The following is a 25,795-nucleotide window of genomic DNA, read 5'->3' as shown; positions in this document are numbered from 1 at the left end:
ATCATTACCAAATTCATCAAATTTAAAATTAAAATAAAAAAAAACCTTTATAGTTTTCTGCATCCTTTCACATTTCTAAATTTCTAAGTCAACTGTGAGATTGGTTAGGTGTTCAATGGGTTGAAAAATGTTTTAGCATAGTTCAGGTTTTTTTTGTTGAACAATAATTGATTCAGTTAATAGTTCAATAGCTGATGATCGTTCTACCAAAATTGTCTAAACTTATACCTAGTAGAAGTATTTAAATCAGTCTTTTTGAAAGGCGAACATAAAAGTGGTCCTTTATTATTGGCGGTCACTGTAGACGCGTATCGTGTGAAGCATAAAACATTACTTATTAAATCTTAGCAAAATGTGGTCCCAGCTAAGGAACTTTAAATACGTATCCGCGCACCACTATAGGGACGACTAGCTAACAGTAAAGTTTACGTAAGTTGGAACATTTTCACGCCCAGCAAGAATAACCGGGCAAGGAAAACTGTAAAAACCAGTGAATTATTCACTCGGTTTCCTAAATTAAAATGAATACACACATCCATTGGTACTCCACAATTTTTACTTTACTAGATAAAATGCTCGGTTTATGATTTAATTACTATGATATATTACGCGTGACACCCTGCACTGGTACCAAGTGTTCGAAATAAATGTCTGACAATGTATGTCTTTTTTTTTGGAAGAGTATTAGAGCTTACGTACAATTTGTTGGAAAGAAAACACGTTGTTTTTTAGGTAAGAATGCGTCTGTTGTTTATTTTGCTTTTCTTTTTACAGGATACGGACAAACATGAGGACAAACATAACTATGCTGATGATGCAAGAGTTGACGAGGATGAACAACACATGCTAGACAGTGGCGGATTAACCTATGGCCGGAGTTGGCGGCCGCCAGGTGCCAATCCGGACAGGGGAGTTTGGCCGGGTAGGGGGTCCTCGTCGACTAGAGAACCTTTTTAGTCTTGGAATAATTAACCCCCCACTGGAGGGGAACGATGAATGAATACGGGTTCGATACGATGAAGAGTAAGAACTACATAGTCTATAGACAAAAAAAAAACAAGGAGGAAAAGCCTTGAGAAATATGTAAAACATCAGAAGATGAAGGGAGGAGTCGTAACACTTAAACTAAATAAAATAACATTTCACTAGTTAAAACATAACACGAATAATAACATGAACAAATCAATCAATCACAAAGTGATTAGCAATATTCTAGTACCATCGTCTTTACTTCTATTACTATCAATAAAGAAATAAAGAAAAATTACCGAAATTTTTCATTCCTATTTGTGGTTACATTATTTTCTCGCTCCGGCGAGAAAAATCGAAATCGAATATCGAAAAGCGCAAGCACTAAAATGGATTGCTAGAATGAATTTAGCGGCAGAAATTGAAAATTTTATTAGAATATGAAAACTTTAATTACGATACCAGTTACCTCGTCGAATAGACTCCTATTACTACCGGTCGCTCGAGTAGGAAATTAGCGCAATATGAGGAAATTTGAATTTGATTGGTAAAGGACAGTGTCGTAGTCGCTACAGTCGCGAGTTCCTCTCTGCATGTTTCGGATACGCTCAAACGTCGATGGAGACGCCCAATACTTCCAAATACCTCGGAGAGCTAAATAATATTAATAAACATACCAAAAAACAATACGGACACAGTTTGGTGTTTTTGTTTTGTTTTGTTTTTTTTTCTTCAATAATAGCTATTTTTCTCAACATATGTACAGTACACGTCATATCAAAATGTTCTATGTACAAATGATACGCAACGCGCAGTAATTTCTGTAATTTTTCTTCCTCCTTGCTCTGCTTGTTTGCTTCCCCTCCGGTCATGCATCCATCCTTTCCCGCCCGTCTGTGTATGTATGTATGTGTGTATGGTGTGTTGTAATGGTTGCCGGGCGGTTGGACGAACGGGAAGTCCGGAAACGAATGTGTGTGTGTGTGTGTATGTATGTGTTTTTTGAAAGCGCATTCGCGGATGCGCGCTTCCGTTTTCCGCGATTGTATTATTTTTTGTTGTTGTTGCTCTTGACTATTTTGTCTTTTTTTTTTCTCGCGTGTTTTGTATTGGTTTCTGTTTTAAATCTTATGCTGGCAAAACCCCTTTTTTTGCTTGGCGCGCCACCACTTGTGATCCGAAAACTGCCTGGCAAACACTTTCACTATACTTGTGTGTATGTGTGTGTTTTTTCGTTTTTCATCAACTACAGCTTCTTATTCATTTTACCTATGATCTGGTATTGTTCTTCTTTCTCTGCACTGTTTTGCAGTTATTACTGAGTAATGACTGTTTTTTTTTAGTTTTTGTTTTTGCTTTGCTTTACTGTCACTGTCTCACTTTACTGACTTCCACACCAAAACTTCGCTCAACACGTCTGCCTGTTTGCTTGTTTTGTTTTCTTGCTGTTCGTCAGTAAGTTTAAAAAATAATTTAATATAACATGTTTTGCTGTGGTTGCTGCTGCTTCACTCCTTCCTTATGGCAGCTGCACACGTACACAGCGGCCACGTACACTGCAATCAGCAGCAGCATGTTTTAATGCTTATGATCTATAAATTTTCAACGAGTAAACAGAATGTTCTACGGTTTAACCTGGGCTTCCCCTGCGCTCTGCTTCTTGTGGTTCGTTTTGTTTTCTGTTTTTTTTGTTTTGTTCTTTTGGGTGAATTTTTTTTTTGCTTATTTTTTCGTATTTTGATCTCCACCACAACCCTCAGCCCTCACCGCATCACCCTCTCCGCACGCTTCGGTTTGCTGCCCTTATTTTTGCATTGTGTAACATGTGTGCTTTTGATGAGCGTTTTGCTGAGGAGGGTACTTTAGGTTGGCTGGGGTTTGGTATATAAGTGTGTCCCTTTTCGCTTTTTCAAACAACAAATCGTTCACCGGCCTTCTGCTTTCCGAAATAATGGGAGCTTCCGGAAACTGAAACTAAGCGAAACCGGTCGGATTTTTTTTAAATTTTACCACCGGCTGTTGCGGCACATGCGTGTGGATGTTTCTTTCTCATTTTCTCCCAGGTGTCGGTGTGTCTATGTGGGGTGTGGATGGGTGGATGTGTTTTGTGATGATGTGTCTCAACAACAGGTTGCACTAGTTGGTAGAGGATGCATGGTTGAGTGTCGTTTCCTCTTTTGATTGTTTTTTTTTTTTTACAATTCAAATCCCTCTTTGCAGGGAAGAAAACGTATGGACACAAGCATGCACCATCAAGCCAGGCATTGCACAACACGACACTTATTAACATCCCCTTCCGCACACCACCATCCTCACGCAACAGATCACCATTAGTTAGCTCACTGGGGTTTACAGCTGGTACCACTTTTTATCCTTATACTTGTTCATCAGCAGATGGGCCGAGCTGGAGAACTGTTGCGCCTCGTTCGCCATCCGCTCGGTGCGCTCCTCGAGCTGGCTCAGCTTGTCACCACGCTCGAGCATCAGCTGGTGCGCCTTACCGATCTCCGACGTCACCGACGTCGTCCGGGCGTTCAGCTCCTGGATGTTGGCGTTCGGGCCGGGAATGTGTTTCGCCACCGACCGGTTCGCTTTACCGCTCGATTCACCAACTAAAACAGATTTTTTTTTGACAAATATTACAACAACAACAGCCACGGAGTCGAAAGCAGACAAAACACAGCTACTTACACAGCTCCTCCCGGTCGAGGTTGCGCATCCCTCCGCCGAACAGTCCTTTGAAGAAGCTTTCCTTAGGTGCTTCCGGCATTTCATGAGGTACGTAGAGATCGCCAAGCATATTGTTGTATTGGTGGCTGTTACAAAAAGAAAAGTGGTTCGGTTATTGCACACACACTGAGCAAAATAAGAATAGCACCGCCATCATTTTTGACATTATCTGCAAATTTTATGAACCAAAACTGCTTTTTCAAATTTGTTTTTTAATGTATTTTGAACTTTTTTTAATTATTGCGTCGAATCTTTTGCGAACTATACACACTAAAACCGATAAATTTATGCAAAAAGATACAAAATAAAAATAGCTCCACCCGGCTAACAATTCGCGACTCGTAAGTCTGAACTGAGTAAAATCAGGTGAAGAGCCAGCACATCGTGCGGATCTGTATATCGTTCGAAATCTTTAGTCTATTGGTTTTCATCACATTTAGGAAAACAGTAAACAGTTAGACACCTTTGCCAAGCTGTATCGCCATACTCTTGAATGTTGAAGACTTATGGAATTGACCAATAAAATTCATGACGAAATCGCTGTCTTTTCGCAATTATTCGAAAGAACACCACGTACATTCACTTAAAATGTCTTGAAAATGGAGCTTGAATTAGTCTTGTTGTTGTATGCATCTGTGTTTGTTGTTTATCAAAAGATATGGTGGTGTATTCTTATTTCGTTCAGTGTACATCCGAGACGCTTATATGGGGACGCTTCACTTACCTGAATTCTTGGCAAACGGTAAATTTTTGGATTTCGGTGGGTGTGGCTAGATACAATCCGTGGCCCTTGTTACTAAAGCTAAACGTCCGTGAAATCCTGCAGATAAGAAAGAGATGGTTCGATTGGGGGGGGGGGGGGGGGGGGGATGGAGAATAGAAAGCGAGAAACGCCAAAGAAAGAAGAGAGAAGAAAGAAAGAGAGAGAGAGAGAGGGAAAGTAGAAAAATGGAAGGAAAACATGAATATTGTCAGTGGCATAGTAAAAACACACACACACCCATTATTTCAGTAGCAGTGAGTTAGTAAAATTTTAAGGATGTTATTTAGAAAAAATGTTATACAAGTTAAAAGTTGTATACATATACATTCATATATATATATATACATATTTAGTATATCTGATACATATGCTGGTAATGCTTTTCGTGTAGATGATTGATGAAGCGTATCTGGTAAATGTGTGACACAGCACTATCTCTCCTTCACTGGGTAATTCCCGATCGCATTACTACACATATTTTCCCACCCGCCACTTCAAATTCCTCTCCCCTCCCCCCTTTCCTACACAAAACAACGATTCCTCCCTCCCGCAAAACGTGGTTCGAAGAAACGATATCGCATTAACACACTCGGCAGCACGCACGGACCATTTTCAAGGATAATCGTGCGCCTCACACTTACACATTCGAATCTTCATTGACTATAAGTTGTTGCCCCCAAATGGACAGCATTGGATCCACCACGCCCTGTTTACACTTGGTTTGGAAACTGTGTGTGAAGAGAACGGAGTTATTAAGTTGAACGGTGTTGTGCGGGTGTATAAGGATGTATGCGAGCGTGTAGGTGTGTGTGGGGGTACATGTTTTAAAGCAACAGTGATGTAGCATATATGTGAATGTTAGTGTTTTAGTGGATAGTGGACAGGTGGGCCCTCTAAATATGGGAGAACGTCTGGATCAAATACACACATACACACTTGGAGGATGGATAGAGGACGATGCATGTGTGTTACGTGTGTAGCCGTGTGTGTAGATTAGTTATATTGAGAGGAAAATAAAGAAGAAAACGGGAAAAAATCCGGCCAGAAAATGGCGGGACAGACTGCACCAATCCTTTAAAGTCCCACGTACCTTAGATCGGCCAATGGAAGAAAATCAACTTCGAGCAGAGGTTTGAGACTCGGCAGAGTAAACACCATCAGATGCCCGTTCGAAGCGTAGCATATCAGACAGACACTATCTGTAAAAGGGTGAAAGATTTGTTAGACCCAAAAATAAAAACGTGTGTTTGGCGTTCTGTGCCAGCGACGTGCTGTTACAAAAATACCTTTCATGCTAATGATTTCTGCCTTAACGATAAAATCGAAATCGACCAGCTTCTTCCGGTAGACGCAGTTCTGGCTCGGTAGTGCAAACACGCCCGCCTGCTTCTCACTCGCGATCGCAATAAACTGCCGATCGCACAAACCGTCCGGATTGGTAGGGCTCATCTTGGTGGATGATGTCTTGGTTGGTGTCCCTGGGCGAAAGATGTGCATGAAAGTGATTACGTTTTGCCGAGCGTGTGCGAGCGGTGCGCCTGGAGGGTGAACATACTTTCCCGCTTTTCTTTGCCCTCCTTTGAATCTTCGCGCCAGCTTTCGAACGAGTACGGTATGAGTGCCCCGTTGCAGTCGAGCAGCGACATCGAAAGGATGGACCCCTTTAGCCGGAACATGGCTCCTACAGTTGGGAGAGAAAAAAATCGTCAAAAGTCAATATTGGGACTATGAGGCCGTTGAGTGTTCGTTTTTAACACGCCAACACTTACCGGTTGGTGCCGTCTGGACCACGTTCGCTTTCCTCAGATCGTTCTCCGGAATGGATAGAGAGATGGTTAGGATCGATCCTAAACTGGTTCCTAACCATGCAGTAGGCAACGCCATTGAGGGATCTACAGGCAATGCGCAATGCAGAAGTTCAACGAAGAAATCAGATACGACGATCGTTGCGTATTAGTTACTCTAACCGTACTGTCAAGATCACTACTTACCGCTTTTTTTTACATAACTATCGGCAAAAGCCAAACAAGTCACAGCCTCCATTGCATTATTTTCTAAGCTTGACATAGAAGATGAACGAGATCTCGAGAATGAGTTATCCAATTTATCTGCAAAAAAAAGGTAGCAAAATAGAAGAAAAAACACGGTACAGGTCGTGTTATGTGTTATTTTTTTTTTAATGGACAAACCGGAAATATACATTGTGAATGGAGATTCTAAATGGGGAACAGGTAGAACAGGATTCTAACTTATGTAAAACCGAAGAAAGCGTGCTGAAGGAGATGGGGAACAAAAAAAAACATACAATCCAACTAACCAGCATTGAAGGACGGTGGGATGTTGCCAGAACAAAAAACTAACGCCATAAAGGATGCAATGTGCGTGACAAAATCTAGCTGTTCAGAGCACTTGCTAACGATTTCGAGAAGCAAATTTTTTAAACAGGAAAAATGAGTTAAAGGATTTGATTTTGATTTACTATTCTAACATAACTATCGCTGTACAAAATGGCGCCGAAGAAGTATTACGAAGAAACTATGTGGGCGCCAGAAACCGATAAGCAGAGCATAAACAAAACTAAACACGGAACATGGTGTGGGAGTAACACAATAAAATTTGCTGCAGCAGCTAAGAAAGCAACGAACGATCTAAAGGGTTCTAAAGGTCAGTGGGTGTGTGAGATTTGATAAATTTGTGAAAACGGAAAAACAATCTTGAAAAAGAAACATGAAACTTTTGGTGATCGGGGTTGAAGCTAGTGTTGTGTATAAGTCTGCATGTGTGAGTATATATTTATATAAATTTTCGTGTTCAAACTGTGAAAATTGGGAATGTGACAAAACGAAAAGAAACAGTGAGAAGGAGAAGGAGATCAAAGAAATAGACAACAACAACAGCCACAAACAAAACAAAACAAAAACATTTGGCAAGAGATGCAACCGAACAAGATTTGTGTGCAAGAACATTGCGGATGGTTTGTGTTGGGCACCTTGCGATCGTGATTTCCTGACCGAGTCTGTCAGACCCGTTATTGTCGTGGATCCGCTTCCAGCTCCAGTGCGCTTGCTCGGACTTCCGGCACTTGATATGCTCATGCCTCGCTCGTACATCGACAGCGGCATGTTCGAGTTGACTGCGTTCGGTGTCGTCGCGGAACTGGATGTGGTACCGCTTCCGATGCCACCACCGCCGCCGCTGCCGCCGCCGCCACCACCGCTGCCCCCACTGGCGCCACCGCCGCCACCGCTGCCACTGCCACCACCGACGAGCCCATTTATCTGTAGTGGGAGTGAAGGGGAAAATGATAAGGAAATAGGAGGAGTAGGAGGAGGTGGTAATGTTTAATAAGGGGGAAAGAATATTAAATGGGACGTGAGAGCAGAACTATGATCTGATCGGTGCCTCTTCCACACGCTTAGACGTTAGTCCACTACACGCGGTACATCATCCGGTTCGGGAAGAGATTACAATACTCAAGAAACCCAGAACGAGCGGAAGGTTGAGCAGAGACGAACTTTCAGGATCACTACACCCAAACCCAAGGGTGCTGCCATATGTGTAGGTGTGTGCATGTACGTGGACGTGTTCTATGTGTACAACGAACGTATAGTCCTCATATCCGAAGCCTAGCTGCCAACCTCAATTATCGACGATCGAAGCGAGAACAAGACGCGACTGTTCGACGGAGCAGGGAGCAATGGAGGACAGGAAGTCAGAGAACACACACACACACACAGAGAGAGAGAGAAAGGGTGTTAGGGGCTATGGTAATGATAATGAGTGTGATAGATGCGATACACGCGATACGTATGCGATTGGAACATGGTGGACGCATCAGGTCCACGGTGTGGCTCTAAGATACCGAGTTATGGTAGGTATGGACACTTCCAGCGACGGTACTTACTCAAACTCCGCAGCCACTTTGGTAGTGGTAGGGATTCTATGAAAGATTTCTTGGCACGCCGTGCTGCCGCCGTTGCCTCGTCTACCGGTGCCGGTAGTGGTGGTGGTGCCTGCGTCTGTCCCAGTACTGGGCCCGCCAACCCAGCCACCGCCGGCGGTGGCTCCTCCGCATAACACTCCAGCCCAGTGTCCGGTTCCTCTTGTACGGTACCAGTGGTGTCGGTGTCGCTGGTCATGGTGACGGTACCACTTGTCGCGCAGGTAGGGAAGGAGGAAGTAGCGACGGTCGGACAAGGTACCGAGAGACCCGGCACCGTTTCGATTACCGGTCCGACCAGTGTCGGTTCCGGTCGTGCCGGCTCAACGTGGCTGGGCTGGAGCAAATAGATAGATCTGGGTTCTTCATCAACAACTTCATCATGGTCTTCGCAATATTTTTCTACCGGCACATACACACACACACGCACACGTAACCCGCCAAAGCGCACCTGTCTCCCCTGTATATAGGCTAAAGAGGGTTAGACTACTACGATGTACGGTTTTCTTTATGGTTTTGGTAGTATGTGTAGTGTGAAGGCCTAAAGGAGGCTGCGCGGTAGTACGCGAGGTTGGAAAACACAAAAAAAGGATCGCAACAAGGACGCAAAACAAAGGACAAAGAGCAAAAACACGACACACACACAATGGGACTTAGGGTTCTGGGTAGTAGGGAAAAGGAAAAGAAAAAAAGAGCGAAAAATAAACCAAAACACACAAAACGGTTGGAGTGTTGTGCGTGTATACTACCGAGCACTCTAGTAGCACACGACGCCACTTGTGACACATTGCCGTGTGACAACACAGGCTACAAACACGGAACTACGGTATGCGTATTACGGACAAATCTACGCAAAAAATTCCGCTGCTGTACATGGTTGCTTTCTTGGTGCGAATGTTCAACACACTAATTTAGTTTTTGTACAAAATCAAATAGTGTCGTGTTAAACTTTAGATTGGGAGAGAGCGAGAGGAGGAGGGGGAGCTGGAGCGAAAGGCAGAAGAAGGAAAGAGATCAAAAGCACTCAAATGATGCAGATTAATATCGCATCATTACAGGAGCTTCCGTCTCTTAAAAAAATGAATTTTGACTGATGTTTGACTTGCTTCCTTCCGGTCTTACTAAGGAGCCAAAGAGATGTAACCATTCTTGGTAGGATTGTACCAGTACCTGTGTCCGCTTTGGAAGCGTTATTTGGTATCACATTAAAGTTTTACTACAGCTGACAGTCGCTTCTTGATGGGGCTGCAGCCTGAGCCGTAGAGATGCTAAACAAGATTCTATCCATTATCTGTCTAAAAAACTTTCTACACGTAGTTGGTGGAAGGATATCCAACATATCTAGCCATATCAACAAGCAAACTGTACATACGACGAAACCAGACGAGGTAATGCGCTGTATTCTACCCAGTAACCAAAACGGCCGATCGGATGTAATGCCGATGGTAATAGCACAAACAAACCTAGAGAGAGGCGATGGTGAATGGTGGACGGTCCCAGGCGTATCCTGGCATGTTAGATGTGGAAGCCAATCCTGCCCAAACTTCTCGAGGGCTACAGGATGTAGCCGTGTGATCCACGCGTTGTTAATGTACATGCGCCCTTGCTTTCCCCCGGTGGCAGATGTATGACCGTGTGTGCATATGTGTGTCTGGTGTTAACAATGTGCAAGGGTGATGAGGATGAGTCAAGATATTGAGATGCGATCGTTCCACCCATGGCATCCAGGCATTTGAAGACCGTATGTGTTTTTGTTTTGCCGTTTACCCCCTGGGATGAGCGAGTTTTATGACAGAACGAACCATGAATAGAATAAGCCTGCTCCGTCCAATGCGAGAAGGTGTGTTTCATGGCGATCCACTACTACCGGACTACACCGTATGTTAAGACGAGATTTAGGACACGTCAATTGTAAGTTATCGACTCTCTACTCCCGCGTGTTTGAAAAACAAGTATTCTATACAAGTAATGCGTTACACACATACATACACACGCACGCGCATACACACACACATACACATGATTCCCGAACGCGCTACCGTATGTGGTGGATGCATTGATTTATAGTACATGAGATATTGATTCTTTAGTATATGAATGTGTTTGTGTGTGTGTGTGTGTGCGCCTGTCTGTAGTGTGTCTGGTTTTGTATGTGTGTAAAATTTGGTTAATAGAAATCGAAATCATCCAGACGGTGGTGTGGTGCTCCTAACTCTCAGCCGTACCTGATCTATACTAGGGGAACGCAATGAATCGTCCTTCGATTGACTATTTTCCAAACGCTTCGGACTTCGGGGCGTCCTCGAGTACGGGTCCTGTGCGCCATAGATTTCCTGGGTGCACAGGTTTAGTACGCACGTTTTCTTCACAATATCCACTATCGTTAGCCCGTACTCGTTGCCGTACGCCATGCTGGAAATCACAGAACGGCAAGAGTTGTCAGTATTTAGTGAGGGAGTTGACAAACACAAGCACGACGTTACTTACAGTCCATAGTTGGAATTGATGGTGAGCGCAGTTATCTGCACACTGCCGCACGCCCACGACGGAACGCATACCAACTGAGCTTGAAACCCGGGCGGTTTTCGCTGTGGTCCAGTTTTCACCTTCAATAAACTGCAGTTCTGTAAGAATGAGGAACGGATAACAAACAAAAATCGAATCCGAAGTCTAATCTTACGCCCGGCTGCATCTCAGAGAACACCTACCTTCTTATCGCTCTCGGTTGAGTCAACGGTTTTTGGCAGTGATTTAGGTATGAACTCACATTCGGGACTGCCTTCAAATTCGGTAAAAGTTTCCATGGTGAACGGAATGTCCAAAACCTAAGATGGGTAGAAGAGCTACATTCGTAAGCGAAGTACGACGAATGGAATGATGTGAAGAGCGGTGGTACCTACCACAATGTCCCCGGTGCTTTCGGCTCTCCGGAACTTGAACAGAACGACATAACCACAGTTGCAGGCAACACAAAGCTTTCTGCAATTAGAAAATAGCGTGACCAATGATCTACTGTGTTGTAGGTATTGGTATTGCGTCGTCTAGATAGCTCACACGCACCTCGACTCAGCACACAGGGACAGCATTGAGATGGCTAACGGGTCCTCCTCGCCGCTGTCCAGCGATCTCACTCGGGGTTTCTCAAATATCTTCGACGTCTTCAGCTTGTACAGCACCTGTAGCGTGCCGGCACTGGAGTCCCAGAACTTGATCGAGCCGTCCTGGTGGCCGGTGAGGATGATCTCCGAGTAGCTGCAGGACGTCGGTTGCCATTCGCCGCCATTGATCGGCCACTCGCGCTCGGAGTAGCCGGAGCGCCGGTTGGTGGCCGCGCTTCGTCCGACCGAGTAGAACGCGGGCACCAGATCGGACGGACAGTCGGCCAGGTAGGTACAGCAGGTGATCTGCGACTCGTGCAGGTCCATCGAATAAGGCGACTCGAACGTGGGATAACCGGGTGTTAGCAGATCGATCAGTACGAGGTCATTCTGTAGCAGCACTGCCACGGCATACGGTTCTTGCAGGTCTGAGAGATCACGAGAGAGGAATATAGAGAGAGAAATGTTTTTTTTAGCTTGTGGAATGATCTTGGGATGGGTTTTTTTTTTAAACGTACCGCTGCCCCACGGACTCTCGCACATGGTCACAAAGTCAACTACGCTGTGCTCCATCTCTAAGACGGTCGTCGATTTGCCCTGCACCATGACGGTGATGCAGTGCGACTTGGGACTGCACTTCTCCGTCGGCAGACCGCCCGAGAAAATGGTAAATTGATCTCTGTTGAATGTCAGACAGTGGTAAAAAGGGGGAAGATTAGTACGAAGCACGAAATGGGACAGTGCCCAGTGGGAACTAGCTTGGCCTACCCTATTCTATTCGTTTTCACTTCAACTTTTTGAATAGAGTTACAGCTCTCCGTTTTTCCTTCCTTGTTCGTTTTAGCTGCGGATAACGTGAAAGAGGGTACAAACTTGTAGGCTTGGTGATGGCTGCTTCCGTTAAAGTGCATGGCACCGTCGTTTTTAACTTACCGTGAGGAAAACTATGAGTTAAGGGTTTTGGTGAAAGTTTCAAAGGCCACGTACATAAAGAACCGTCGGTGTGTGATGTTATGAAGTGTTTCCCTTCGTGATGCCAGGAGCAGGAGCTGAGCGGCTCTTGCGACAGCCAGCGAAATTCCGCACATTTTCCTCTCATATCCCACAGCACTAATTGACCGGACTCGAATCCTATTAGCAGCTGTACAAGCGACAAATGGCGAAGAATGCAGGTTAGCGCACGTGTGCAAAATTAGCGTGCCCGTATAGGCACTTACCTTGTTTGCATCCAGTGGATTATCGGACAGGTGAACCACTGCGCCAGGGTGCGTCTTGCGAATGCTGCGAAAGTTAAAGCGATAAGACAACATTTTGGTTAGAAACGTGTGGTGAGATTGGTGACACACACACGCAGGGCGTGTGTTTCGGTGTTCGGAGCCTTACGGATCGATAGCTTTGTTCCAATTGATAACGTAGCCGCTGAGGGTGAACGAATCGACGTGGACAATGTGCGTATTGCCCTTCTCCGTTCCAATGTACAGCCACTTGGTACCGATGGGCAGGTGCAGACGAGATATTCTGTATTCGGTGGTGTGTTGGAGTACAAGTATACAAGAAAATTGCAAATTAGTTTTTTATTCCTTTGCAAGAAGTTTTCCAAACCACCATTACCTTTCCCGCTGGAACTTCAGGCTCTGCACCACCTTCGGGATTTTGGTGTGGAAATTCCATAGATGCAGCGTATCGTCGGCGGTGGCCGTCACCAGGCAGCCCTCGTTAACCAGGAACTCGATCAAATTGACGGCACAGGCCGACTCGCCCTCGTGCTTCACGTGGGCATCGACGCCGAACTTACCCAACCTGTGCGGGAAAGAGTTTGTTTTCTTATATCGATCGAACAGGATGGGGGAGGGTATGGGCCGCACGATGTCGATACTTACAACCGCATTGAACCAAACTTGTCTCCCACGGCCAGAATTCGCTGGACGGGATCGAAGGCCAACGCCGTGGGTGAGTATGGGAAGCCATGGCGAAAGGTCTATCGAGGGCGAAAGAAGAAAATTACTGATGAGTTTGACTGAACAACTAGTCACAGTTGCGTGTATCGGTTCGTTGCTGTTCATCTACATCTACGTATCGGAACATCCAGGACTCGCTGGATCGATTCTAGAATGTCGGTGCAATTTCGCATTTTATCTATCATCTAGATGTATCGGCTAAGTATCTATTAGCATTATTTACTACCGGTAAATAACGCCTTCGACTGCCCGCTCCGTATTATTAGAGTGCAGTGTAATGGTTCAGGTACGATTTGTGTAGTACCATAAGTCCCGTCCCATGGGTAGACGGATGTAATTAGAATGAAGTGTACAATTTCGTCATTGAACGTTTTAAACTTTAGGCCGTGGTACCAAAAAAACAGGGCCATCGCGCACATACTCACATACACAAAACCCCTCTTTTCACGATTGTGCGCACGCTCGCGAAAAAAATAGTGGAGCAGTGGCGCTTCAGCGGAACCGGGGGAGTAGTGGTGAAAGGGCGAGAGGGGGGGTGGGGTCGTTTTTCCTACTCCGGGAGTAAGCGGGAGAGACCACGAGTTCCACACACATCTGCGCAGTACGAGGCTGCTGGAAAATGTGTGCTGCTCCAAAACGGGGAGGGCATGAAGTACAACGCAAAAGTGCAAGTTGACAGAAATATTGATTCGAACGGTTTGGCAAAAAAAGCAATGTGCTGCAAATTTGCCTGTGTACGACCAACGAAGGTAATGGCCAGGGCGAATACATTTCTGATAAAATCGGATGATGATGCTGCTGGCCGGGTGTCGTTGTCATCTACATATGTAAAGAGAGGATCCTAGAGACGGAATTTGCTTTGTTCGATCGGTTTCCTACTCCAACCGTTAGCCGTGCGCTATTGATTTTATGTTGCTCGTGCGTGTCTATGGATTGATGATACGAGCACCTTCTGGCAGGTCGGGAAGTCCGATAGGATGGTATGGGGGTAGGGCGAGATATCAGAGTAGGCGGATCCTGGACCTCTTACAATGTTCTCCTGTGCGCTCTGAATCTCTTGATTCTCTCACTGCCATCAGTCGTTTGCCTTTCCCCGCTTCTACCTCGATGTCCGAGATGGTTGTATAATTTTCACCTGAAACTTTCCCAACTTTCATGGGTACGGGCGATGGAATCGAACCATATGTTTCCAACACCAGCTCGTTTGTTCATTCAAGCTGGTACTACGGAAGGATGCCTATTTTGATGGTGTATGATTGTGGAAAATAGCCGCGTGTGTCTTATGATATAGCTTGCAAATAGTAACATACCAAATAAAACAAACGCTGGCTATTTTCCTCCAATCGATCAGTTGTCGCTGATAGAATAACGCAGGATTTTTGTCGTCCAATATATTCGCGCACACATCCATATATTTTCTTTAGAGCAGATAGAGTAAAAGGGCGAGGGGGGGAGGGTTCGGAGAGCAATAATAATAAAATTAAATCCTGCCTCCCACACACGCACACACTGGTATTCATTGCAGCCGTTGGTACTGTTGGGGAAACAGTGGCAGAAACCTCCAACCCTCCAAGCATATGGACATGCGCATTCGGCAGCTGCAAGGATCTGCGTACGTCTTTCTAATTGTCGATGATGAAGCAGATTCAGCAGAAGACGAAAAAGAAAAGAGCTCCACAAAAGCGAACCGTATGTTTGCTAATGAAGTGTAGCTTTCGTGCTTTGTGCGATATCGCTCGAAAATCCAAATGCCAAAATGGTTGACAAAATGGACTAGCAAACAGATGGTTGCCATATCCTTACTTAGAGTACTCATTATTGATGCTTATTTCCTACACCCTGTAATCTTGATTCACGGTAAATCACACACTATTGTGAGTCCTTCAGCGCTAGCTTCTCCAATAGTGATTTCTGGTAGAAGGAACAAAATAGAATCTGCGAAACGGTGTTGCGAAAGTATCTAGTACGTTCCGTGGCATGCAGATGCTGTATGTGCGTTAGGTCATGGAGGTGTTCACATAGGCTGCAGGAACGTTGGATATATAGAGTCGTGCTGTGGAGATCCTAACCCCCGCTCTTCCACAGCCGTCCGAACTAAAACGATTCAATAAGTCGTAATGAAAAATATCGATCCTGATGATGTAGAACGTAATGGAATGTAGTTTTATGTAGCGTTCTGTGCTCTTCAGGGTATTGTGCAGGATGAATAATGGGAAAGATGGGTTTGTCGGGATGAGAGGCATCAGTCACTTCCACGTGTGTAGGTCGGTAAATTGTTCCTTGCCCGTCGACGAACTTATTCGACCATAGATAAATCAATATGGCGCAGATAACTGTGAAGCCATCATACAAGAAAGGAGAAGATGACGGCGGCAGCTCGTTTGATAGATGTGTGTTGTTCCAGCTGCTGTAGGTGTTGTTTGCTTGTAGAAGAGGACTGGCAGTTCTTTGTTTGATTGCGAAAATATTGCTCCATTCAGGTTCAGGTTAGCTCTTCATCTTCTCTCTCTCCTCTCTCTGTATTTCGGATGGCTGGGATGACATCATGGCAAAAGAAAGGAACAATGTGCCTGTGCGTGTACGTGAGTGAATGCGCAGTATACAAATGACCTAGGCACCAGGGGATGGCGAAACCATTGGGATGCATTGGAATGTGTCACGGTGTGCCGTGGGAGGGTGACTTTTTGATGCCGCTGCATCTCAGGCAGCAGCATCATCAAAAAGCCACCCACTCTCATCATCCCCCCAATCCTCCCCCTCCCATCCGATGCAGCTAAAAAACCACGCCCAAACGCAATAAAACACGCACACACGACTTCTTGTGTGTGCCGCACGCTAAAACATATCAAAATTTGAGAACAAAATCAAATTTGCGTCCCCGTGAAAGAAGGCCAAAAAATGTGTCGTCTTTTCACCTTTCCCTCTCCACACCCCAACCCCATTTCTTTATCTGTTTGTAAGGGATTATTACCTTTTTCAGCTGAAAGTGTTCCGACCGGAGCGTTTCCTGTATCTCCTGCTCTACGCAAATTTTGGCCGCCCCACCACCTGCCGGCGTCTGCTGATTGACCGACGACCGAAACCCGTCCAGCACGCCCTTGAAGGTGAATTTCTTCATCTTTCCCGCACTTTCTCGCCACTCAACCCCCTTCCACCACCGCACACACCGTTTGCACGTTCAACCTTCCCCCTCCCACACACACACACACACACAGCACGCACACTGCACACACACGCGTCCACCGTAGCCGAGAGTGCGTGCGTGCGTGCGCGCGCGGGTGTGTGTGCGCGCACGACCGATACGTAGTAGTGTATGTGCGTGTGTGCTGATGCGAATAGTTCGGGGGGGGGGGGGGGGGGGGTCTCTCTCGAGCGGAATGCGAAGGGGGTGGTTTTTTTGGTTGTTGTTGTTGCTGGTAGTGTGGGGGGAGGCGGTGGCTCGTGGGATTTTCTCACTGGAAGACGGGCGGTGCTTTGCGGTTTTGTTTTCGTTCCCGGTCCCCGGCCGGGGGTGGGGAATGCTGGAGCGCTTTTTTAGGGTGTGCGCCGCGCCGGGTGGTGAAGGGAGCTTTAGGAAAGTGGCTCGATCGATGATGGTGTCGTCGTCGTTAGGTGCAGTCCAACGTCGATAGGAAAATTCGATTCTCCCGAAAAGAAAAAAACGTTACACGACGAGCGACGAACGCGAGCGTGTGTCTGTGTACGTGAGTGTCGGTGCAGGTAGGGTGGAAAAGTGGGATGATAGGCCGAGTGTGGGTGGTGTACGGGATGTGTGCTGTGTGTGCGTGTGTGTGACAGTGTATGTGTGGGAGTGTAAGTGTGTGTGTGCTCTAATCGAACTCGGCAGCCGTCGTCACGATCAGCGCATCGAAAATGGGCGAAACCAGCTGTTCTTCTTGTTCGAACAATCAATCGTTGGCCTGGCAAAGCGCATCGTTTCTTGCGTGGTTGCGTGTTGCTTTTGTTGTTGTGGTTCGATTTCCGCCTGCCGTTGCTCCGTCCGACGAGCGCTTCACCACCGCTAAGCGACCCAGTTTGATGTGGCGCCCTTTGGTGGTTTTGTTATCGCCTGCCTTTGCCGTAGCAATATTGCTGTGCGCAACACACCTACACACACGCACACCGTTCGCGTTTCACGGGAAGCACTGATAGGCACTGTTTACATGTCCCGTCGACGTGATAATTAGAACAAACAAAGCTCAACATAAAAACGAAAAAACAAAAACGATCAAACAACCGTGTCCAAACGAGAAACAAAAAAACACCCGTGCGTATGTGTTGTATGGGGCTGCGCTTGAGCGCGCGCTACTTTTGCGAGTGTTGTTTTCACGGACCCGTGTGTGCACTAATACTGGTCGGTTGGTGCTGCTGCTGCTACTGCTGCTGCTGCTGCTACTACTGCTGCGTACGCCATCACTGTTCGCTCAATTTTCGTCAATCACGTTTATCGCTCTCGCTAGGTGTGTGCGCGCGCGCCCTCGCTCGTGCCACGCTCGCCTGTGCTGTGTGCGCCTAGTGTATGTATGTGTGTGTATTGTGGGGAAGCACGAGCGAATTGGCTTCTCTTTTTGCTACACCTGTGCGCGCGCGCCTTCCTGCTCTCTCTCGCTCGGTCGGGTTTCTCTCTGTTAGTCAACTCGAAAGATGAGCAATATATTATGCCGTCTCGCTCTCTCCATCATGGCGCATGCTGACAGCCCTTCCTTTTTCGCTTCAGGCTGGAAGCTTGCGATACACCCGTTCCTTTTCCTCCAGCTCTCCACACACCTTGCTGCACTCTTTATATATATCTCTCTCTCTCTCGCTTTTGTTTATATCGTTCCAGGCTAGCGATTGATAGTGATGGTCGGTGGATTCAACACGAAGGGATGTTTGAAAGGGTGGGGGAGGGCTGTGGGGGAGGAGGGGAGGTTTTTGGATGGGGGTGGGTTTTGGGTGGTAGGAAAAGGGCAGCTTTACTTTTCACGTACGCATTCACAACGCGAGATTTACACACACAAAAAACGCACGCACGCACGCACGGGAGCACTGATAATGTTCACTTTCACACTCAAATGTGTCCGTCCGCACCTATCGGGTCGATACCGGTGGCTGCACTTTTCACCCTATGCGCACTAAACGTTTCACAGATGAGGGAAGGCAGGTGGGGGGAGTTGGCGGGTGGGTGGATTTTAAAAGAGAGCGAGAAAGAAGAAAAACAATAGAAGAAAATTCGTGAAAAAAGGCATCACGACATGTGTGTAGGTGGCGCGGCAGATGGAAAAGTGGACACAGGAAAAAAGGCGCTGAGAGGTGATGGGTGGGGCTGGATGGGGGTGGTGGAAAAGAGATGGAAAAAAGGCGATTTTCACATACATAGGGCACACAGCACACACACAAACACACACACACACACACACACACACACACACACAGTTTAAGGAGGAAAAATGCAAAGCGAAAAACAAATACCCATTTTTCGCCTTGTTTTTTCAACCCTTTATTCGCTTGCCTTTTTGTGTTGTTTGCTGTTTTTTTTCCTCTTCTCTTTCGCTCTCTTGGTTTTGAACCGTCTTTTAAGTTTGAAGATGATGTAAGAGGAATTTCCTTCTTCTTCTTATTCTTCTCCTTCTTTCTTATTGTTTTTTTAAAGTACAGTTTTTTGTTGTTTGTTTTTCGCCTTTTTTGTTGGTTGCTGCTGCTATGTTACGCTTGCTACTTTCTGCACCGAATATTTTGTTCGATTTTCTTTTTTGCTCCTCGTATCTTCTTCTCCTATTTTTCTTCTTCTTTTGCTTCTCCTTGTATCTGTGGAGGGTGTACACTGGCACTAGTCGGGCACCGGACACCGCTGTCGAACCGTACCGTCGGGAAGGCGAAATTGGTTTGGGAAAACAGCATCAGCCCTTGAACCGAGACAGGGCCGTATCCGATGCAGGACGGGCACATATCCTTTACATGCCGTACATTATGTTGGTGTGCTTCAGATTTCATGCGCAGGCGTGCTGCGTATATGGTAGCCCTTATTCTCCTTTTTTTTGCTTCTAATTTTTTTTTTTACTTTTAGTTGAAGGCACTATTATCAATCGATGATTGTTGGCGGCGAAGAGAGGTCCGATACATGCGGGAGCTTTTGCGAAGGAATAGAATTTGTTGAGTGCGTGTTTGTTTGTGTGATGGTGGGAGGATGTAATGGCTATTTGATGAAGGCTAATTTTCACTTAGTATTTACCTTAATATAATAAAATCATGAACGTGTGATGCATTGAAGCAAATAACAATCGATCGATACATTTCTATTGTTTGTACAGCCTACACAAGCTGGTATGAAGGAATGAAAAATACGGTTTCTTCCATCTTATCTCTCATTAGGGGTATAGCGAGATTTTTGATCAATTTTTGCTTTATTTTGCTATGAAAGTACAGCGATAATAGCAAATCGAACCAGATTTCGGCAACGCGATAATTCTGCCAATCGGTAAATAGTTTGTTTTTTTACTGTTGAACAATACCATCGTTGGCATGTTTACAACGGTCCATTCAAATATAGTCCAACTGTCATTTCAAGTTTTTGGCTGCGTACTGAGAAAGGCAGATGTCACGCATTTCGGCATTGCTCTTGAAGGTATGCAATATACAGTTTAAATCACACGGTCACATGATACGCTGCCTGTTGTTCCCGCGTGATAATGTTCCCGAACATAAATAAAGTGTCAAAACCGTTTCTACAATCACCAACTTTGCTTAAAATAGTTTTAAAAATTATTTAAACAAAAGTGTTTGCATACTTTTAGGCGTAGAGGAAAGAACAGCATCTACGTAAGTATTGCAAGAAGGCATTGGTTTGTTGTAGCTAATTCGACTTGACAGTAGATGTGTCGATTTTCGTATTACACATCACCATACAACTTGTACCATACTTTGTACTGATGTATAACACGAACGTTTGACGAGTTTGGCCGAGCTTGGATAGCTTTACCCCATCGAAGACGATTTTCCCCGTCACAACGATGACGACTACGGTTTTTTCCCCCGTACGTACACATCTTCACATATCCCGACACCTAAGGGAGTGGCCCGACTGTTCACTTTTGAAGGGACAGAGCTTTGGGGCGCAATGGCCGTAACATTTTTTTGGGTAAACAACAGGGGGCCAAAGCAATGTATGTGTGTATTTTTGGGGAGGAAAAAACAACAACACTTGACGTAGAGCTTTCCAGTAGCTTAACTGCTTGATGAAAAACATGGATGGGTGGGATTTTGCAGAAGTCTCTTAATATCCAATAACTAAGAGCTATAAGGAAATATTCAATAGTTGCAGATAGAGTCCACGTCTCAAAGGCGTATGTGGACTCTATCTTCTTCTTCATGGCTTACTACGTCACGCCGGCGGGTTATCAAACAGCTTACTAGACTTGGTGATACTATGTAATTGGATAGTTAGTCATCACTACGTGGGGAACGGTCTGCGGAAGTGATTTGAACTCCGGTCCTGCCGTGTGAAGACCGGCGCTGTAGTCGCCTCCACCAGTGGACCGCCCCAATGTCCCCTCCGTGGACTTTGTGTGTTGTATAAATGGTTGATCACCTACCTGTACACATTCTTCTTCTTTGGCTCTAAAACCTCGAGAGATCCTTGGACTGTCACTTTTGTGTTACTTGTCTTACTTAACTTACTTGGAAAGACGGTCCAGTACGGTAGTTCGACATATGGTACATCTGGGACCTACGATAGTTCGACTTTCCTTGTGAGACCATCATGGAAACTCTGTACATCATTTCTGCATGAAATAAAGCACTTCGAACGAGCTTCGTCTCTTATTAGTTAGCGTTAATCATTGTATTTATTGCTTCTTATGCACGTAGTAAAAACAAAAACAACACCCATCTAACACACCTATCCCGCGTAGGTTCTTATATGTGTGTGTTTGAAGGTGTACGTTTGGTATCTTTTTGCACTAGTTTGGCCCCCCTGATATTTGTCCAATAATTTCAACTACTCCACCCACACGCATTGGAATGAAACAGCCAGCCTTAATAAGATTCTGCACTTAAGCGCGCATTTGCTTTGGGAATCTATGAGTCTTTTTTGTGTTGGTTGCACCACGTTTTTTTTCTTTTTCGTTACTACCACCAATTATTTTTCTCATTGCCTATCCCTATTTGTGCTACCACTAGTAATAACCGAGTATCTGAGCAAGAGTTCAAACATAAAAATGCCCCCGAAAATTTGGGAACGTAATCAGACAAGAATCGTAAAATCGCAGTGGGAAGCTGTCGCTAACCCTGGCTGGCTAGTGAGGCTAGTGATTGGTAATACAAATGGTGACAAATGTTGACGGGTGAGCTCACGGGAGAACATAGCTAAGGGGACAGATCCTGCTGTCTCGGGTGGTATGTTCCGTGTGGACCCGCGGGTAGTGTCGACACATTAGATGTCGATCCGCCAACTGCTATCCAACAGTGCATTCATCCTAGTTGGTGTAGCGAAGCGCTAGGAACTCTTCCTTCCGTCGACGATATTCGAGGAATCGCGTAGCACCGAATCTGCAATTGTTAGACGTAATAGTCATTGGCTCAATGTGCAGGAATGTATGCATATCGATAGCGGTCACTTACTGCACGAAATCAAAATCAATGGTTGAGTGTTCCGCCTGTATGAGGGCCCATATGGCCCACAGGAAGTGTGATGCCAGTGCGTACTGGTTTGCCTGTACGAACAGTCGCTGCACGGCGCTGTCCGATACTGGGATCGATTCATCCTGATACTGCTCCAGGTACACCCGTAACCAGCGCAGTTGAAAGTCGGGCGCTGGGTACCGTCCATAGTCAATCTCATCGATTCCGGCAAACTCGGTAAAGTGATTGCCAATGTCGAACGCTTGATGGTTCGGTGCGGCATACTCGTAGTCGATGAAGGTGACGCGCGATCGTGCCTCGTCGTAGATCACGTTTCCGAGCAGTAGATCGTTATGGCAGAAGACGACCGGGCTGCCAGTTTCGAGTAACCTCGCGTACAGCGCGTCAAACTCGTCCCGCAACTCCGCCACGCTGGGAAACACTTTCCATACGCTGCAAATGTATAGGCGTTTGAAGTTTTAGTCGTATCCCTGATAAGTAACTGAAAGTAACGCTTACCGTTCGTCTTTCATCGGATCGCTAAAGCGGTTAGGAACGAGCCGTAGAAATTGGTCTAACTTGGCCGGGAGCGCAGGTTCGTCGCTTGCCGATGGATCATCCGGCCGTACTTTGTGCATTTGTGCCATCCGGCGGGCAACCAGCGGCCATACGCTATCCGCCGTACACGTGTCGGGTGTAAGCGTAACGCCCGGCACGTACTCGTACGCGAGACCATTGGCAAAGGTGGCGTACAGGGCGGGTGCGTAACCGTACCGGTGTAACAGTTTGATGTTTTCCGTCTCCTTGCGTCGGTCGATCAGCAGGTCCGTCTTGTTACCGTACACCCGGATTAGCACCACATCCTCTGGTTCGGGCGTACGCTCACTCGTATCGCTGTCATCTGGTTGCTTAAAACATCCGACCAACTTGTTGGTAATACCATCGGTGAAGAGCTACAACAAGAAACGAACACAAATTGGCATTATTCTGACAGAGAAGGAAAGCCCTTATTATACTAGAATAAGCAATTGGAGGCGAGATGTATATGAAAACCCCAAATCGCGCACACTTTGATTTGATGTACAATTGAATTCTCTCCCTCCCATATGTCCCAGAGATACCGCAGTCACACAATGCGCTTATCAGAGCAATTTTCTACTTGAGCATATTAAGGTTCATTATCACCATTATTGGCCATTATCGGACGGGTCAGCTGTCTGTTGATGGATGGCGAGCTGCTGCCTGAAGTGTCATCTGATCATTAGAGCTCCCTTCCGTTCTCGTAAGCACCTGAATTGGGCGTCATTTAGTGTGCACAGAAACCTATGCATTATGCACACAGGCACACAACAGATAAGCTGCTCAGTTGACTGCGAGTAGGTTTTTAATGTGCAAACACGTACCAGGTACCGATCTTCTTACCAACCGCAGGTTCGACACGTACAGGGTAGCGCAGTGCGTTAAGCTAATACTAGTCTAATGACTCATTAGTTCGCACGAAACGTTAGGTAAGGAGGAATAAAGAAGATTTTAATGATGTTGTAGTTGACCGCAATTTCAAATTCCGGACGCATTCAAGCGGTACGAGCGCGCTAAAGTTTTACGCAAACAATGTGTCAGAGGTTCACAGATTGAACGGACCACTAGGCCAAATGTCCGCCATACTCATTCGCACATTGTGATGACACTAATTCCGCAACATCTCGAACTATCTGAGAGTTGGTGCTGGATGCTCCCGGCTGGGTAGCTTTGGGGCGAACATTTTTGAAGGGGAGCGAGCTAGTGGACGTAGAGGTCTAATAGATCATAAAATGAGCCGATTTAAGGCTGGTGAGCCTTGGACCCCCAAACTGACCTTAAATCGCACGTTGTCGTGGGACCAGTCCGGCCTGATAACCTTCAGTATCTCGGTGGCACCTTCGACAACCGCCTGCTCGCTGACGACCAGTGACAGCTGTTGGACGGCAGTACTGTTGGTGGAGTCATCCGTTGGCTGTAACATTCTTAGCCGGGTTGAAGTTTCGGTATCCCTTCAACACGCGCGCACACAGACACAGACACACACACACACACACACACACACACTCACACAATCTCTAAGTCTTGCTTGTTGATTTGTACAATTTGCGATAGCTTTCCAGCAAGGGCACCGTATGCTCTTTCCTTTTCTCTCTCACACACCCTGTGGTTGAGTCGTGCCTTTGCGAAATGACTGCGCCTGCTCAGTTGCGTGTCTGCGAGTCTTCCTTCAAAATCGATGCCCCACGGAACAGACCGACAAACCCGTGACGTTCCTGCGTTATGTTGGCACGCATCCAGAACTAGGACCGGGATTTCCAACGAAGGTTGTGTTTGTTCCGTGAATCCGAGAAACCCGGAACTACGGGCCCGAAACTTCACCGGTCGGCGGGATTGTGGTTGCTTGTGGATGGTCGAAGTGCGATATCAGTTGATTGTTGTTATGGGTCAGTGTAATGCCTTCGTCGTCCCTTTCGGCGAGTATAAACACAGGCCACAACAAAACAACAACACTTGATTCACAGATATACAACAGAGGCGAGATTGCGGGCGTGCGATCAGGTTGGATGCAACAAATTTATGTAAATCCGTGCTTTATATTTTGCTTGCACCAGACGCATTCACACAGCAACACAGCCGGAGATTTTGTTTTCCGCACAAAGACCAGTCCTGGTTACGTGTGGTGGATTGCGCGCGCGTATATGCAGCAATCACAGTGTAGGGCAGCACGTAGACTAAGCACGGCACATCCGACGACCGCAACCAACATGCCAGTCGCACCGCAAGGCCTACCCCACCTGCTTCCCCCTCCCAGCCCGGCCCGACACCACCGATGATGATAGCCTTCCTTTTAGCACACTGAGCGCACACACACACGCACACAGGCACACAGGGTGTGCAGTGCGTGCGTATGCGACGTTGATATGGCTCCGTTGCTGCTGTGGCAAAAGGCTGCCTGTCTGACCATCATGTACATTAACCGGCTGGTACGCATCGAACATATTCGATCATGGTTTTTGGGAAGGGCTGTATTTAGACACGCATAAAGAGAGCGATAGAGAGAGAGAGAATTCGAGCTTGAGAGCGAGAGAAGTGACATAAAATGTTAGAGAGTCCGCTTCGTCTGGAGATGCGAAATATCGCATATTCTCTCGTGCGTGCTTTCTCTCCCTTTCCCTCTACGGATGTTGTACTAGCATGCATCTGTCACCCTACAAGTGGAACGAAGAAGATTTCGATGCCCCCCTCACGGTAATTCATCATCTTGGTTACATCTTACACGCCTGTAGAAGGGGTTCCGCAATTGCTCACTGCAATGGCACGTTAACTGTTTCGCACAGTAAATTTCAAAGTAAATTTCAGAGAAATTTATACATAAAGAGAGCTAATGAACTAAATGTTGATGATTCGTTCAATGAAACAGTAATCTAATCTGTTTAGTCCGTACTCTTTCTTACGGTGGCGCCCCTTACAAGAGCTCTTTATATTCTCTTTTTCATGCTACACGTATTGCGTGCGTTTAGCGGTAGCGTGTTTGTGTGGGAGCGAGAGAGAGAGAGAGAGAGAGAGAGAGAGAGATAGAGAATTGGTGTTCGTTGCGAGATTGATAATTTGGGTCTTAGTAATGCACCATTAGGCTGTCAGTACACGAGCGCATAGTTTTGGAATTATGAAATGCTGGAAAATATGCTTTTCGTTACATTTACACAACACACGGCAC

At 46.1% G+C, this 25,795-nt stretch overlaps 3 protein-coding genes across 5 annotated transcripts in view; all 3 read right to left on the bottom strand.

Moving 5' to 3' along the window:
* Positions 1-3,310: 3,310 nt before the first annotated feature.
* Positions 3,311-16,608, bottom strand: LOC126567330 (syntaxin-binding protein 5). Of its 3 annotated transcripts, none has more exons than XM_050223562.1 (23): positions 16,430-16,608; positions 13,381-13,478; positions 13,112-13,300; positions 12,884-13,018; positions 12,718-12,781; positions 12,434-12,641; positions 12,269-12,344; positions 12,019-12,179; positions 11,463-11,928; positions 11,303-11,381; positions 11,111-11,227; positions 10,890-11,026; positions 10,628-10,814; positions 8,367-8,733; positions 6,454-6,570; positions 6,232-6,354; positions 6,018-6,143; positions 5,749-5,940; positions 5,553-5,661; positions 5,104-5,190; positions 4,424-4,519; positions 3,661-3,785; positions 3,311-3,581 (listed from the first exon to the last, which is right to left on the bottom strand). In XM_050223562.1, the coding sequence occupies exons 1-23, from the start codon at positions 16,574-16,576 to the stop codon at positions 3,319-3,321; spliced, it is 3,669 nt and encodes a 1,222-aa protein (XP_050079519.1). In that variant the 5' UTR covers positions 16,577-16,608; the 3' UTR covers positions 3,311-3,318. The 3 variants fall into 3 exon arrangements, with proteins under 3 accessions (XP_050079519.1, XP_050079526.1, XP_050079530.1); XM_050223569.1 differs by lacking the exon at positions 8,367-8,733 and adding an exon at positions 7,452-7,740; XM_050223573.1 differs by lacking the exons at positions 5,104-5,190; positions 8,367-8,733 and adding an exon at positions 7,452-7,740.
* LOC126561974 (dynein axonemal intermediate chain 3-like) overlaps positions 14,545-25,795 on the bottom strand; it is a 216,142-nt gene continuing 204,891 nt past the window's right edge. The window contains exon 4 of the mRNA XM_050218374.1: positions 14,545-14,557. The gene's annotated coding sequence lies outside the window, so the exon portion shown is untranslated. The remainder of the gene's footprint in view (positions 14,558-25,795) is intronic.
* LOC126558641 (ethanolamine kinase) lies at positions 21,898-24,058 on the bottom strand. The gene is made up of 4 exons (XM_050214696.1): positions 23,912-24,058; positions 22,576-23,009; positions 22,057-22,509; positions 21,898-21,984 (listed from the first exon to the last, which is right to left on the bottom strand). Exons 1-4 carry the CDS (start codon positions 24,056-24,058, stop codon positions 21,912-21,914), a joined length of 1,107 nt encoding a protein of 368 aa, XP_050070653.1. The 3' UTR covers positions 21,898-21,911.

This window comes from Anopheles maculipalpis, chromosome X (genome assembly GCF_943734695.1).
Source record: "Anopheles maculipalpis chromosome X, idAnoMacuDA_375_x, whole genome shotgun sequence".
In the NCBI taxonomy this organism is placed as follows: domain Eukaryota; kingdom Metazoa; phylum Arthropoda; class Insecta; order Diptera; family Culicidae; genus Anopheles; species Anopheles maculipalpis.
The sequence above is the reverse complement of the archived record's forward strand: the minus strand, read 5'-3'. Positions and strand labels throughout refer to the sequence as shown.

Excerpts from the sequence above, each read along its gene's own strand:
- LOC126558641 (XM_050214696.1), bottom strand. The coding sequence starts at position 24,058 with ATGTTACAGCCAACGGATGACTCCACCAACAGTACTGCCGTCCAACAG. Across the intron at positions 22,510-22,575 it reads GATCCGATGAAAGACGAACG|CGTATGGAAAGTGTTTCCCA; the intron begins GTAAGCGTTACT and ends ATACATTTGCAG. Across the intron at positions 21,985-22,056 it reads ATTGATTTTGATTTCGTGCA|ATTCGGTGCTACGCGATTCC; the intron begins GTAAGTGACCGC and ends TAACAATTGCAG.
- LOC126567330 (XM_050223562.1), bottom strand. The coding sequence starts at position 16,576 with ATGAAGAAATTCACCTTCAAGGGCGTGCTGGACGGGTTTCGGTCGTCG. Across the intron at positions 12,782-12,883 it reads TGGAACAAAGCTATCGATCC|CATTCGCAAGACGCACCCTG; the intron begins GTAAGGCTCCGA and ends TAACTTTCGCAG. Across the intron at positions 3,786-4,423 it reads ACCGTTTGCCAAGAATTCAG|CCACCAATACAACAATATGC; the intron begins GTAAGTGAAGCG and ends TTTTTGTAACAG.